The 14,591-nt window shown below is 41.5% G+C and overlaps 2 protein-coding genes across 4 annotated transcripts; one reads left to right on the top strand and one right to left on the bottom strand.

Moving 5' to 3' along the window:
• Window positions 1–1,430: 1,430 nt before the first annotated feature.
• Window positions 1,431–9,097, top strand: LOC135581129 (leucine-rich repeat receptor protein kinase HPCA1-like). 3 transcript variants are annotated; one of them, XM_065155702.1, is made up of 19 exons: window positions 1,431–1,768; window positions 2,916–3,036; window positions 3,132–3,203; window positions 3,409–3,483; window positions 3,587–3,658; window positions 3,979–4,140; window positions 4,235–4,309; window positions 4,460–4,531; window positions 4,621–4,692; window positions 4,770–4,838; window positions 5,151–5,225; window positions 5,599–5,667; window positions 5,766–5,897; window positions 6,014–6,495; window positions 6,599–6,760; window positions 6,872–7,008; window positions 7,612–7,831; window positions 8,189–8,424; window positions 8,502–9,097. In XM_065155702.1, the coding sequence occupies exons 1-19, from the start codon at window positions 1,660–1,662 to the stop codon at window positions 8,967–8,969; spliced, it is 2,880 nt and encodes a 959-aa protein (XP_065011774.1). In that variant the 5' UTR covers window positions 1,431–1,659; the 3' UTR covers window positions 8,970–9,097. The 3 variants fall into 3 exon arrangements, with proteins under 3 accessions (XP_065011774.1, XP_065011775.1, XP_065011773.1); XM_065155703.1 differs by having other exon boundaries at window positions 4,229–4,309; window positions 6,611–6,760; XM_065155701.1 differs by having other exon boundaries at window positions 4,229–4,309.
• Window positions 8,908–10,681, bottom strand: LOC135640887 (F-box/kelch-repeat protein At2g44130-like). The gene is made up of 2 exons (XM_065155704.1): window positions 9,343–10,681; window positions 8,908–9,046 (listed from the first exon to the last, which is right to left on the bottom strand). Exon 1 carries the CDS (start codon window positions 10,525–10,527, stop codon window positions 9,352–9,354), a length of 1,176 nt encoding a protein of 391 aa, XP_065011776.1. The 5' UTR covers window positions 10,528–10,681; the 3' UTR covers window positions 8,908–9,046; window positions 9,343–9,351.
• Window positions 10,682–14,591: the final 3,910 nt, after the last annotated feature.

The following is a 14,591-nucleotide window of genomic DNA, read 5'->3' as shown; positions in this document are numbered from 1 at the left end:
CTGGAAGCAGATGGCTATATAGAATACTGCAAATCCATTAGGATTTGGGGTCCATCTTTTTTCTCTTTTTCTAACCTTGATTTTCCCGGCTCTTCACCCATCAATTTCCATTGTTTTAGTATTATTTTATAGTATTTTTAACTTAATTATATATTGAAAGTAGGAGATGAGTGGAATTAATTTATAAGGAGAATTACAATAAATATTGAAAGAAGTGTGAGCAAAAAACAAGACTACCATGAATGAGGCTAAACTGCTAAAGATTTTTTTTTTACCTTAATTTTTCCTGATCTTCACCCATCAATTTTCATTGTTTGTTTTATTTTTATATGTACAATTTGTAGGAGATTAGTGAAATTAATTTATAAGGACTTGATAAATTATCATAAATATCAGACATGACGAGGAGTGTGAACAAAAAAAATAGTTATGAATGTGGAAAAAGACCTGCTGTGGAGATATCATCACTAGGTTTGATCTTAAGTGATTTTAGTCTCTTTCTAATCAGAGTATTATTATTAATTTCAACTTAACTTTTATCAAGTGAATGGTTACTCATTAAATCATAACACTATTAACTTTTTATAAAATTAATGTATCATTAAAAAAAGAAAAAGTTGAAATCAGATGATAGGATTGGCAACTGTCTATTTGAGACTGCTGAGGAAGAGAATTCTACTGACTGGCCCTCTTTCCTTGCCTTAAATGAGTGAGGTAGGGATATACTGCTAATGATGTTGATGTTTCTTGGATTATTGAAGAAATGATGTGATTGCAAATAGGACAGTGAATATCCTGAAAAGTCAAGGTTCTGTTGCCACAGATTGGTGAAGGGCAGTTGTTTCTTCTGGTGAGGTGATTGAGAAGGAGAAAATCATTAAATAGTTTCAACATCATTCTATTAGTGGTCAATTTCTAGTTGATAAAGATTAGATATAAGATAAGATCCACCAGGATTCTTCACTAGTCAAGCTCCAAGTGAACATTCTCCCTTAACCAGATAAATTTCCATGGAGTTATCTAAAAATAATGGATTTGAACCAGTCAGTGAGTCACCATCTTCTTGACAAAGAAAGAGCTCCATGTGTACCAAAATTAAGAATCCCATAACTTGAAGCCATACTACATGTTCCAGCTGAATCAATGCAGTGGTAGTCATGCTGAGTCTCCACAGGAAGCCATCCAAGCAACAAGTTATTTTATGTTTAGCTTGGCAACATGTCTTCCACACAAGTTTGAGAGCTTAGAATTGGTTCTTTGGAGTCTGTAATGGAAGAGGTGCATCAATGATACTGATTCTTTGGATAGAATCAGTCAATGAGTCACCATCATTCTTGACAAAGAAAGATATCCATCTGTACCAAATTAAGAATCCCATAACTTGAAGCCATATTAAATGTTCCAGCTGAATCAGTGCAGTGACAGTCATGCTGAGCCTCCACAGGAAGCCATCCAAGCAACAAGTTATTCTGTGTTTAGCTTGGCAACATGTCTTCCACACAAGTTTGAGAGCTTGGAATTGGTTCTTTGGAGTCTAGAGGGGGGTCCATGATATTAATCTCCATGGCGGTGGTTTAAGGAGGGTTTTAAGGCCTTCTTCTTCTTCTCCTTCTTCCAGAAAGTGTAAAGGAATATAGGCATTCAGAGTTCAGTTGAACCATGGAGTGTGGTTCTTGTCTTCATGGTGTGGGACTGGGCTGTCTAGTTTGCTTACTGATCCTTGCCCTTGGGACTTTGTTCACTTCAGCAGATACACTTCCTAATGAAGGTGAGGGCTCATATTGTTTTCCTTAATGATTCTCCATCCCGTATCCGGTGCAGCCCTTTGTTTCGGAGTCCTCCATGCACAGGGTCTCCCACGTTGACGCTCGAGCGTCGGGTCGGGTTTGAGCCTCGTCTCCCGAGGGTGACCTTCTTTCTCAGCGGGTGGCTTACTTCTCCGCTGCAAGGCTCCAGTACACAGGTCAAGATCGGGAGGGGGATTTCTCGACTCGACCCCTCCGAAGTTTAAGTTAGCTTTCGGTTGAATGAGTGAGAGTAGAATGCTTGAGTGGAAAAAACCTGCACCGTGTTGGCTAGGCGATGGGTTTTTATGCCTACCCACGGGGGTTGGCTGCCCCAGCCTCTTAATGGCCGTTGACCTCTTAAGCGGCAAACCCATACCTTTTGTGCTGACACCAGTTGTCCTATATGGCGTTGCTCCCGAGCGGCGATGTCCCTACCTTCGTGGGGCGGAGTTGTACTCGAGCGGTGCTATTCCACTCTTTGCGGGACGACGTCGTACCCGAGCGACGCCGTCCCAATTCTGTGGGGGTGGTGTCGAACCCGAGTGGTGCCGCTGTCACACTCGAGCGGCGTCGTTCTACTCTTTATGGGGCGGCGTCAGACCCGAGAGGCGTCGTCCCAACTTTTGCGAGGCGGCGTTGTATTGACGTGGTCCGTCACATCGACTTCAAAACTTTTTGTTGGCGCTGATGTGGCTGTGGACGGTTGCCTGGAGGCGTGCTATCAAATTGTGCCCTATCAGCTAGAAATTTTGTAACTTCAAACTTTACCCAACATGCACATAGGAGTGTAGATCTGATCATTTTTGTTATGGGAAATCCAAAAGCCTGTCTCCGCATTTAATGTTCATCCTGTTTCTGTATCAAGTTAGACTGTAGTGAGATTTCTTCAGAGAAGCACAATCTAGAAGGGACAGAAGACCGTCAATCCAATCATATTACTTTCATTCAAAACCAGCAAATAGAAATATGGAAACTTGGATGAAATTTGTTCCTTTTGTCATCATATATATCATTTTCTGGATACTGGTTGCAGGACCAAAAATTATCATGAACCCTTATTGAGTTCTGTTTACTTACAGATGGTAACAAGAATAACCAGTCTAATGAATCTTTGTATATTTTGCATAGCTTCTGCTCTGGTTGGTGTGGCTAGTAATTGGCAGAACATTCCAAGTACCTGGGCTGGTGAGGATCCTTGCAGCAGCCACTGGGATGGAGTCAAATGTTCAAATTCTCATATAATTTCAATGTAAGTTCCAAGGATATGTTTCTTCAAGTATTTCAAGATTATTGCAACATAAATTATTTAACTTGCAAACTTCAATTGGCATTCTTGTGCATCAGAACCTTATCAAACTTGGGCATAAGCGGGATTCTGTCTGAAGAAATTGAGGGTCTGCCAGAGTTGGTTCATTTGTAAGTTTCTCAATGATTCTATTTTTATCAATCAAAATGTCTATTAACTGGGCTTACATGTTGCTCTTTTGGTTAGTGAAGTTACAGTCTTTGGATTGAGGTTGTGATGCACCAAGTGTACCATTAATGTTTCTGCATTGTTCAATTAAGCTTCCTATTTCTTGTGATCATTCTCATGTGTTCTGATTAGGCTTTTTACCCGCAGGGAACTGTCCTATAATGCAGATTTGAATGGACCAATCCCCCATTCCATTGGGAATTTGGTGAAACTGCAAAAATTGTAAGTTATGGTTTCCAAATTCATTATCGAGTAGTTGCAGAATGTTCACTAAGCGCGACAGCAGCAAAGAACTGAAACTTTCTTGTTCATTTTTTCTCTCCAGAATCCTTGTTGGTTGCGGATTTAGTGGCAACATTCCACCAGAACTAGGAAGGCTATCGAGTCTATCGTTTTTGTAAGATCTGCATCTCCCTTGAAGTTCACTGTCTTGCATGATTAAACCTGGAAGGGCCACACTATGTCACAGTCTTATACACATTCATAAATACGATGACTTTTCATTTCCTGTAGAACTTGTCATAACTATATGATTCTTAGATTCACATCTGACTCTGAAAGATGTATGATTAACTTTCACCTTTTTCATCGAAGTTTGGTCTTCAAGATCTATTAACATTTGGAAACAGTTCAACATCTATAGTACTGTTGTGTGCCAATTAATAGTTCTTTCTCATTGTTATTACACTAGTAAGTGATTGCTCTCTATCTATACAGATCTCTGAACTCCAACCATTTACGTGGACCAATTCCCGGAGCTCTTGGTAATTTGTCATCAGTGCACTGGCTGGATATTACTGATAATATGATTTCCGGATCGATCCCTGTCTCTGATGGCACAAATCTTGGTTTGGATATGTTAACTAACTGCCAGCACTTGTGTGTGACTGTGTTCCTTTACCACTTGAGATTTAGATAATTTATTTCATGAGCCTGTTGTTATCTAAATGATCAATTTGTTTCCAAGTTTCAGCCATTTTGGCAAGAACAACCTCTCTGGGCCAATTCCACCCAGTCTCTTCCATTCAGAAATGAAACTGCTACATGTGTAAGATACTGAATCCCTTATCAAACTCTGTCATCTATGGTCTGAGGTTTTGGTGATACATTGATTACAAATTGCTATGTAGGGAGAACTTCAGAAGAAGATAAATCTGAATTACTTGTTTTTGATATACTAAGGTTATTCTTTGCTCAGGATTTTAGATAACAATCATTTATCAGGAAGCATCCCAACAACAATAGGATTGATGAGAACTCTGGAAGCTGTGTAAGCAAAGCTGAAGATATGCTGTAATTGACACTGAATGCTGCATCCCTGCTGGTGCTTTTTGTGATGTTAGTTCTTGTTTGATTCAGGCGGCTTGACGGGAATGAACTCAGTGGAAATGTGCCTCCAAACCTCAACAACCTTACAAGATTGGTAGACCTGTGAGTGTAGTTGAATTAATCAAGAAACTATTTCAACTTTAATTACTCTCAAGAACATGATCACTTCTTGGTTGCAGGCGCCTGTCAAATAACCAACTTACTGGTCCCTTGCCAAATCTAACTGGAATAGATGGACTAACATATTTGTAAGCATTTAAAGAAAAAATATTTCTATATGGTTAACAATTTTTTATAGATTTATTGCCGATGTAAATAATGGTTAGCTTCATTTAAGCCATACGGCACTTGGCCAGCTGTGGATTCAAGTTCAATAAGCAAGCAAACATTTGGACCGGAATATTATTTTCATGTCGTGACATAAATTTTTTTTGCTTTATTTAAATTCTTTTCAAATAGTTTATCTAATATTTGACTGGTTTTTAGTGTCACTTCCTGATCAAACCTTTGGCTGTTTCATAATTAATGACTGTTGACTAACCAGATTGATTCTTGTGCAGGGACATGAGTAACAACAGTTTTGACGAATCAGAAGTTCCATCCTGGTTTTCAACCTCTCAATCATTGACAACAATGTAGCTCTCCCTCTCTCTTTCTCTTCCTCTCTCCCTCCCTCCCTTTTAACATTTTGTGTCTATCATGTGTGTATGTGTTTCTCTTTAACCATCCAAACTCAAAAAAGCATGGAAGCTCTCCATTAGATAAATCAGAGGTCATCCAAATTATGGAAAAGAAGGGAGATCATATTATCAGATAAAATTCAAGTGAAGTTTTCATAAGTTGGAATTGGAGATTGTAACCAATGCTGTAGCAGATAAGTCAAGCCAACACATGCACAAAACAAGTCCATTGGAGATCACAGACCATTAATTTAATCCATTTTTCTTTCAAATTCAAGAATCCTTTATCAAGCAAGCTGGGGTCTGAATCTTGGTATCCTTGTCACAGAATCCTGGAGCACTTGTCTATTTCAGGGCAGATACCAACATCTCTATTTGTCTCACCATTGCAGACTGCGTGAGTGTCTTTTTATAAGCAACATTTTTGTGATTAAATGTCGGAAAATATGTGGCTGCACAAAATTATCGAGCTGATGCTTCAGATGGTTGATGCAGGAGGCTTAGAAACAATCGCTTTAATGGCACTCTGGACCTCAGCGGCCAAATCGGCAGCCAGCTTTCACTTGTTGATTTGCAGCATAATAATATTCAGAAGATAAAGACTGGAAATTACTTGCAAGAGCTAATGTTGGATCCTGCCATTATCTTTGCTTGACTTCATTTTGCTGGTCTTGTTTAACATGAGCTAGGATCATAGTTCTTCAGCTAATTATTGCTCTTACACTATGACTCCATACCTGCAGACTTGTCGATAATCCATATTGTGAGGAAGGAGAATCAGAAAGCAAGTATTGCACAATTCCACAGCAATCCAGTGATACCATGTACTCCACCACACCACCCAACTGCGGAAACAGTTTGTGTCCTCCAGATCAGGATATGGACTCCCATTGCTATTGTTCATATCCATATACGGGGACTATATTTTTTTGGCTTCAAAATTTCTCTGACATTAAGAGTTCATCACACTACCTTTCTTTGGAAACTTCTTTATACAAGATATTTCTGGAATATCAAGTTCCTGTCAGCTCAGTTTCTGTCCTAAAACCGCACATGAACAATTACGGCTATCTTCAGATTTCTTTGAAGTTCTTTCCAGCTAGAAAAGTTTATTTTGATGAATCTGAGGTTTTCCTTATCTCATCTTTGTTCAACAATCAGAACTTTACTGCTCCACCTGAATTCGGACCCTATTATTTCAGAAGCCAACAATATATATTTCAAGGTAACTGCAGATATAACAGAAGCTGATTTCCTCCCAATTGTTACATCCAACAAATTTAGGACTTGCATAAGTAGTTTCTAAAGAAAAAAATCTATGTTCCTAGTATCCTCTTCAGGAACAGTACCAGGTTCAAAATCAAAAAAGGGTCCCCCTGTAATTGGTGCAACAGTTGGTGTAATTGTTCTTTTATCAGCAATAATATGTTTGCTCATTCTTCACAAGAAGAGAAAGGCTAAGGAGGCTGCTTCACGATTTCAGTTTTCTGGTAAGATCATTCCTCAGATGGACCATGGCATGCATTTTGAGCAAACTTTACATGAATTATATTCTATGCAAATCAACACTAGCAGTATGTAAACTACTGAGCCTTTGACAGGATTGTGGAATCTCAGCACAAGTAGCAGTAGCATTCCACAGCTGACAGGGCCAAGAATTTTCTCACTTGAAGAGATAAGGAAATGCACCAAGAACTTCTCGGAAGAGAACTGTATCGGAAGTGGTGCTTATGGAAAGGTCTCTCCACTCCCTTTTTCCATCTCTCGCTCTCATATTTTGGAAGTAAACATGCAGTTTGATATCGTTAAATCTATAAAGCAATGAATCATATTTCATTTACTGACTGAAGATCCTAGACGCAATGACATTGATAAAAAAAAATTAGATTGTATGAGAGTCGAAGGTCCTACATAAAAATTATCTAATTCTTGATTAATTTAAACTACATATGTCGGATTTGAACGAATTTATCACTCATGTGAGTGTTAAATCTAAGCTGAAAACACTAACATAATCAGAAAATGCCTATCATTCTTTTGTATCTGAGATATGATGGATTTAGTACTTCATTACAAGGTAGGAAACCTAAAGATCAATCCTTTTACTGCTGCATCAGTGGGAATGAGGATATGGTATAAACATGCATGTTAGACTCCGAAGCCAAAATGGTGCTGCATGAGGTGATTCTTGAAGTCTTGATCTGTTAGAGACATTTTAGTGAAGCAACTGCTGATCACCTAGATTTTGCTTTCTGAAAGTTGCATTATAATTTTCCTACACAAAACATTTTAGATCAAGAAATCAACCTCAGCTTCAGATTACTGGTGGTTACTTCTGTAGGTATACCGAGGAGTATTAGCTGATGGACAAGTTGTTGCCGTCAAAAGAGCTCAGCAGGGATCAGCACAAGGTAATCAGGAGTTCAAAACAGAGATTGAGATGCTGAGTAGGGTGCACCACAAAAACTTGGTCAGTCTTGTTGGTTTGTGCATCGACCACAATGAGGAAATAGTGGTGTATGAGTATGTTCCAAATGGCACTCTCAGGGAAAGTCTATCAGGTATTTGCAATCTCTTTACAGCATACTTCTTGTCAGTTGAGCTCCATGCATCACCTAGATTCTTATCTGTTCTGCAGTCCTTGTTTCGGTTCATTCTTTTCTCTAAGCAATATCTCTTCCTTGAATTGGGCATGTCTAAGTGTTCATCATGCACAAGAAATGTTGCCATAGAAAGGGTCAGATAGAATGAGTTCAGTAGATGAGATCACAATCTTTCTCGACCAAAAAAAGTCTTATACAGATAATCATGAAACCTAGTTGGCTCATCTTTGAACTTGATTTCATATGGTAAGTTTTACTAATAATTTCCTAGTTTTTCTTCACAGAGAGAATTGATTCCTCTTTTGTGGTGTGCAGGTAAGTCTGGAATACGTATGGATTGGAAAAGGAGGCTTCGAGTTGCCCATGGTGCAGCCAGCGGTCTTGCCTATCTGCACGAGCTCGCAAACCCCCCCATCATTCACAGAGACATCAAGTCCAACAACATCCTTCTTGATCATCGTCTCAACGCAAAAGTCTCCGACTTTGGTCTCTCCAGAACATTGTTTGATGACGCTAAACACCACATTACTACGCAAGTCAAAGGCACAGTGGTGAGTACACACATCGCAGAGGAAAAGTTCTGCAAGTTGCATCCGATGAACACCCACCTGCATCCTCCTCATCGCAGGGCTACTTGGATCCCGAATACTACATGACGCAGCAGTTGACGGAGAAGAGCGACGTCTACAGCTTCGGCGTTCTACTGCTGGAGCTGGTGACTGCAAGAAAGCCAATAGAAGAAGGACAATACGTCGTGAGACAGGTGAAGGATGCTATAGACAAGCAGAAGAATCTGTTGAATCTTGATGAGCTTCTCGATCCGACGATTGCTACTGTCAGTGCCTTACGTGGGTTGGAAAACTTCATCGACTTGGCAATGAAGTGCGTGGAGGATGAAAGCCGAGACCGGCCTTCGATGAGCGAGGTGGTGAAGGAAATCGAGAACATCATGCAGGTGGTGGACGTAAACTCCACTGCGGAGTCTGGATCGACTTCTCCACCCTTTGCAGGTAAGAGTGGGGGAGGACTTGCAGGGACTGGTGAAGATTTCGAGTACAGCAGCGATCCATTTTCTCCAAGAACAGAGTCCAAGTGAGAGTATCGATTTCCATGATCTATAGTGCTGATGTTTGAGATGTAGAATTGGAGAGACAAGAGTTTGATGTTGTTGACCTGTAAGATATTGAAGTACTGATTGAGAAGATAGTGTGTTATGTGCATTCATTCTTCTTTAGTCTCGTTGAAGGCGAGGAAATCATAGGAAAAGCACGCCATGAACAGCTGACATATCCCTTTGTTTAAAGAGGGTATATAACATTATGCACGGGACTCAAAGAGCATACATAATATATGCAACAGGAAGCCTCTCATAACCCACAAAAACCCGGTTCGATTACACCTGAAGCAGTGGGTCATTATTATAGTTGTACGTGGAACAGTGTACTGAGTCGAGGGAAGGGGAACCGAACCGGTTTAATTTAGATCCGGACCGCTGCGGCTGAGAAGACGAAGCCCGTGAAGCCAACCGGCGTCACCACGCGCGTCCACCGCTGCGGCCCCACCTCCAGAATCCAACCGCGGTGGCCCCCAGCGCCGACCTCGGCCTCGGTCTCGGCCACCGCCTCTGCCTGCGCCGCCACCACGAACACCCTCTCTCCGGCACAGCTCACGGCCGCCGCCGCGCACGGCCTCATCCCTCCCGGCAGCGGGGCCACCTCCCTCCACCCCTTCCCGCTCCCCTCGTACTCCCTCACGCCACCGACTCCACCGCCGCCCTCCAGGCTCCACATCCTGCCCCCAGACACCCACACGCAAGTCGCGCCGCCCGCCTCCCCCAGCCCCTCCTCCCTCGTCCACGTCCCCGCTTCCGCGTCGTACCACTCCGCCGCCCCCACGAATCGGCCCTGCCCCTCCGTCCCATACCCGCTCACCGCCCAGAACCGCCCCCCCGCCGCCACCCCCCGGCACTCGTCCCGCTCCTCCCCCATCTCCGGCAGCGCTGACCACGCGTCCGCCGCCGGATCGTACGACTCCGCCGACCGCAGTGCGTTCTTCTGCCCGTCGTGGCCCCCCGCTACGTACACCCGCCCCTCCACCGCCGCGCACGCGAAGAAGCTCCTCGCCGCCTTCATCGCCGCCCCACGACGCCACCCGCCCGTCGCCAGGTCCAGCACCCGGACCTCCGCCGTCGGTTCCAAGCTCGCTCGGTCCCAGCCCCCCAGCAGGACCACCTCCCTCCCCACCGCCGCGACCTGCGCGAAGAGCGGCACCTGTTCTGGCGTCACCACGCGGTGCCACGACCCGAGCGTCGCATTGTAGGCGCTAAGCCCATACACCGGCGGCCGGCAAGCGGCGGCCCCACCCTTCCTCTCCTCCTCCCCCTCGTCAGAACCGCTGCCCTTGTCGACGGGGACGACGGCCTGGACGAGGAAGATCAGGTCCTCCGCCACTCCGATGCGTTCCCTGTGGCGGTGGAAGGAGGGGGCGGTGACCAGATCGCGCCAGCGGGGGCAGACGAGTCGGAGACCCGGGTGGAATCGGAGCGGGACTCGGGCGAGGCAATCCAATGCTATGTCATCCGGCAAACCCGGTATCAAATCCTTGTAACACTCCTCTCCCTCCGTCCCTCTTCCTCTCTTCTCTCTTCCTCTCATCCTACAGCTTCTCTCTCGCTATGCACTCTCTCTCTACTCATTTATGGAGCTTTTCTTCTCATCCTCTCGTTCGTGAATACTGTTGCCACTGAATGGTAGTAAACTTGTGATGCAAGGATGGGGTTGGATGGGGGTTTAAGTAGAGAGGGAGCAAGTGTGTTTGATGATTTCATTTCTTGTGGATCTGTATATTTGTGGTTCATGGGGCATCATGGTAGGGACCCATAATTCTAGAGATGCTACCATTACCAGTTACAAAAATTCCATAATTCATAGGAATAATATTTATTTTTGGTATTTAAAGATCTTGGGGCAAGTAAGATGAGGGACAATCAATTAATGATAGGATAGGAATCATCATCCATGGAATTTTTTTTAATTGTGACTTTGTATGACTCAATGGTTTGGGGCCATGTGTGAGGTGTGCGGGACAATCAGTGCTAGGTCTTTTGGGTACTGGAAAGAGCAAATCACATGTGATTTGGATGGATATGTAGAGAGAGATGGAGAGGACAATGGATTGGCAATTTTAGCTTGGAAGGAACTGCCAGAGAATTCCAGAAGCAATTAGGGAGTGGTGACTCTGTTCATTATAATCCTGAGGTGGAAGGAAAACTTGAAGTTCTATTGCTTCTTTTGTTTTCAAGCTATAGAATTTGGTTCTTGGGAGACTCTTTGAGTCATTAAAACGGTGAGGCTTGATGGGTATGGAGACATGAGATGAGATCTTCATCTTCTGTGCCATATGGAGCTGTTTGTCTTGGGGTCAAGTGGTGGAGTTTGGCTGAGTGATGCCACTTATTTTGCTTGTTGTTTTGTTGCAATGCATGATAGAACAGTAAGAACAGGTTTTAGAGGTTGTCAATTTTAGGAAGAAAAGGATATTCATCTGGAAGCATTGCCTCTTTTTGACAAAAGAGTGATAGTGACTCCATCTTGGAGCAGTTCTGGAACATCAATGCAACTGCACTTCATTTGAAAAATGTAATCAAAATGGCAGGTTTGATGATGATCTTGAGTTGAGAAACATAATAAAAGGTCAAATAAGTCCAACTTCACAGTTGACATACTCAAAATTCACCATTTCGGTTATGATGTATTGTTTCTTGTGATTAACTCTCTGACCACTGGTTATTTTCTGAATGAAAATTTAGTTATTTTACTCATGCCAAATGCAGATAGTGATCCATACTCGAGCATCATTAAAAACATGCTAATTGTCATCCATGGTTGAATACACTTGTGCATATCCTGTGAGATGTGGTTTTAGATTCTTGATTTTCGTGGTTTACATGTTGTCATCAGAAATCTTAGATTGAAATGTTTAATGAATCCTACTTTTTCCATGTGTTCATTTAAGCTCAGATCAGATTAGGACTATAACGAACAATGTTGTCGAGGAAGAAGATGAAAATAATTGGGCTTAAATTCAGTTAGCTCCTTCAAAAATTCTATCTTGCTACACTTAATATCCTGAATAGTTGAATGTGCGTACCGGTAGATGGTTTTAGCAAATTTTCTGCTTTGCACTTCATTGTGCATATGTAGCATTTAACTGCTATTGTCTATTAAAAGATGCCAAGGAATTTTCAGTGTTGTCCTTATAATATTCACCTCATTGGTCTAATCACCAGTAATTTAGCTCTAAAACCTCTGCTGGCTTAAAATTCCAGTATTTGATCTAACTTCTATTTTGAGCTGTGCTGATAAAACTGGTTTTGCTAGTGCTATATGGATATGTTAGCTAACATGGAATTATATGCTTAGTTTGCAGTGTTTGATACTTCTGGGCAACCAGTTCTCATCAAGAGATGGTTTCCATGTCAACAAAGATAAAAATAATGTTGTCAGATAGGTGTGCCAGTTCTTGATTTTTTCTTTGGCATAGAGTTCCTTCTGCCAAAACAAATGCAAACAATCAGATATGCAACAAGTTCTGAAAGTAGCAAGTTTTTACCACCATGCTCGAGAAGAGCTTTCAAGAAATTGGATAAAAGACTTCAAACTTTTGTTCTGCTACATGTCAAACTTTGCACAATATGCAAGTGTTTGATACCCATGCAGAAGTTCTTAAGTACAAGACTGGGACTTGTACAAGACTTCATCAATCCTTATCCTTTCAGATAAGGAAAGTGCTCAAATGTGGTCCCCAGTCCCAAATAATTTCCAAAGATCTTTGTATTTTTCTCACAACTTTAGATCACATCTCACTGCTAGTGTGCTGGCTGCCACAGCCAGTCTTTGACTATAATTATGAAGCAAGATGAAAATGGCTGACAGTGGGTCTGGATAAGTCAAGTCTGTCTGCAACAGATTAGTGTTCTGATTCATGTCAAACAGCATTTGTTGCAGGAAGATCTCAACTCAGTATCCTCATATCTGATGAAAAATTACCTTGGAATCACACCAATGAAGAGCCACCCTCTTCATGCAATGCAGAATATAAAAGAGACATAATCAAAGCACAATATGGTCTTTGTCATCTTCTTGGTAAATCAGTGATCAAATTCTGGATTTTAGAAACACAACCACTCTGACAGCCACAAGTTGTAAGATATCATAGTCCTTGTAATGTATGTGCTTGTTTCAAGTCTTCTAGAAGCTTTTGGTAGTGGTGCTAGGGGCCAGATCATCCAAGTAGGAGGCTCATTCATTATAGGTGATAGTTACCCTGACACAGCAATACTAACTTTGCTGGAAAAAGACATCCTTTCTCTTCTCTTCCTCAGCTTTTGAGATACTGCTGAATTTAGTGCCCCACCTTCCACTGGAAGGTAGCAAATGAGTGAGAGGAAGAGGACACCAGGAGAGGTTCCTACATGACATCAATTTTCAGAAGATTTTCTTGGGAAAGTGGACAAAGAGTCTGACAGCAGACCACATGAATTCACTTGCCCACTTGTTGTTCTGGAAGGCTTGATGGATGAAATGCTTTTAATTGTGAACTGTGGTGCAACTTTGCTGAACTAATTTGCTCTCCTTAGCAAGTTGGTAAAGTTCATCAGTAACTTGGGCAAAAGAATTTAGAACTAATTCAAGAAACTTAATGAATTTGTTGATGGTTCTGATAATGCCTCTCCAGGCATAGATTGATACTTCCATAGTTCCATGTCCATAATTTGCTCTCCTTCAGCAAGTTGGTAAAGCTCATCAGTAACTTAGGCAAAAGAAGACTTCAGTAACTTAGCAAGTTGGTAAAGTTCTGAACTAATTTGCTCTCCTTTAGCAATATGGTAAAGTTCATCAGTAACTTAGGCAAAAGAAGAATTCAGAACTAATTCAAGAAACTTAATGAATTTTGTTCATGGTTCCAATAATGGCTCTCCAGGAATAGGCTGATACTTCCATGTCCATAATGCAGTCTCAAATATTTGCCAAAATAAGGACTTGCTTATTATTTCTGCTTGATCTGTTACATTTGATTGTTCATATATAGACACCAAGACTTTTATGTGGCTTTTGCAGTGTTATATGGTCAACCACAAAATGACTTTCTATTTGTGTGATATCTTATATTTCTCTTCCTTTTCACTGGATGAAAGTCTCGTTTTGATTTAGCAAATTTCTGAGTTACGACTTGTTATTACTTTGAAGGAATAAGCATCTGGAAATTGAAAAAGAAAAAGAAAAAAAGAAAAAGCGAGCAAAATTGACAGATAAATCATTCGGGTTCTATGTTTGGATCTTTCATAGCCATGTAGAATAGAAAATAAGGTAAAAAAGAAAAAAACAAATTCTATAGGGCAGCACTGATAAAGCAAAAAGCTTAGCTAATGATATATTGTTCTGTAGGTAACAAAGCAAACACTGATTGATTAAGGGGTCTCAATCAAAGAGATAACAAACATCTTACATAGAGCAAAATCTGGAACCACAGAAAAGCAAAAGGCTTGGCTAATGATATATTGTTCAGTAGCTCCATGATTCTTCTTTTTGCATATTAATGTATATCAGCTTTCTTCCAGTATGTTCATTCATCATCAAGTGACTCATAGAGTCTTGATGATTTGGGTAACAGGAGCACATATCTCCCAACTTGTAATTTTGAATGCAATCAAATAAAT

The sequence above is a fragment of the Musa acuminata genome, chromosome BXJ3-6 (genome assembly GCF_036884655.1).
Source record: "Musa acuminata AAA Group cultivar baxijiao chromosome BXJ3-6, Cavendish_Baxijiao_AAA, whole genome shotgun sequence".
Taxonomy (NCBI): domain Eukaryota; kingdom Viridiplantae; phylum Streptophyta; class Magnoliopsida; order Zingiberales; family Musaceae; genus Musa; species Musa acuminata.
The sequence above is the reverse complement of the archived record's forward strand: the minus strand, read 5'-3'. Positions and strand labels throughout refer to the sequence as shown.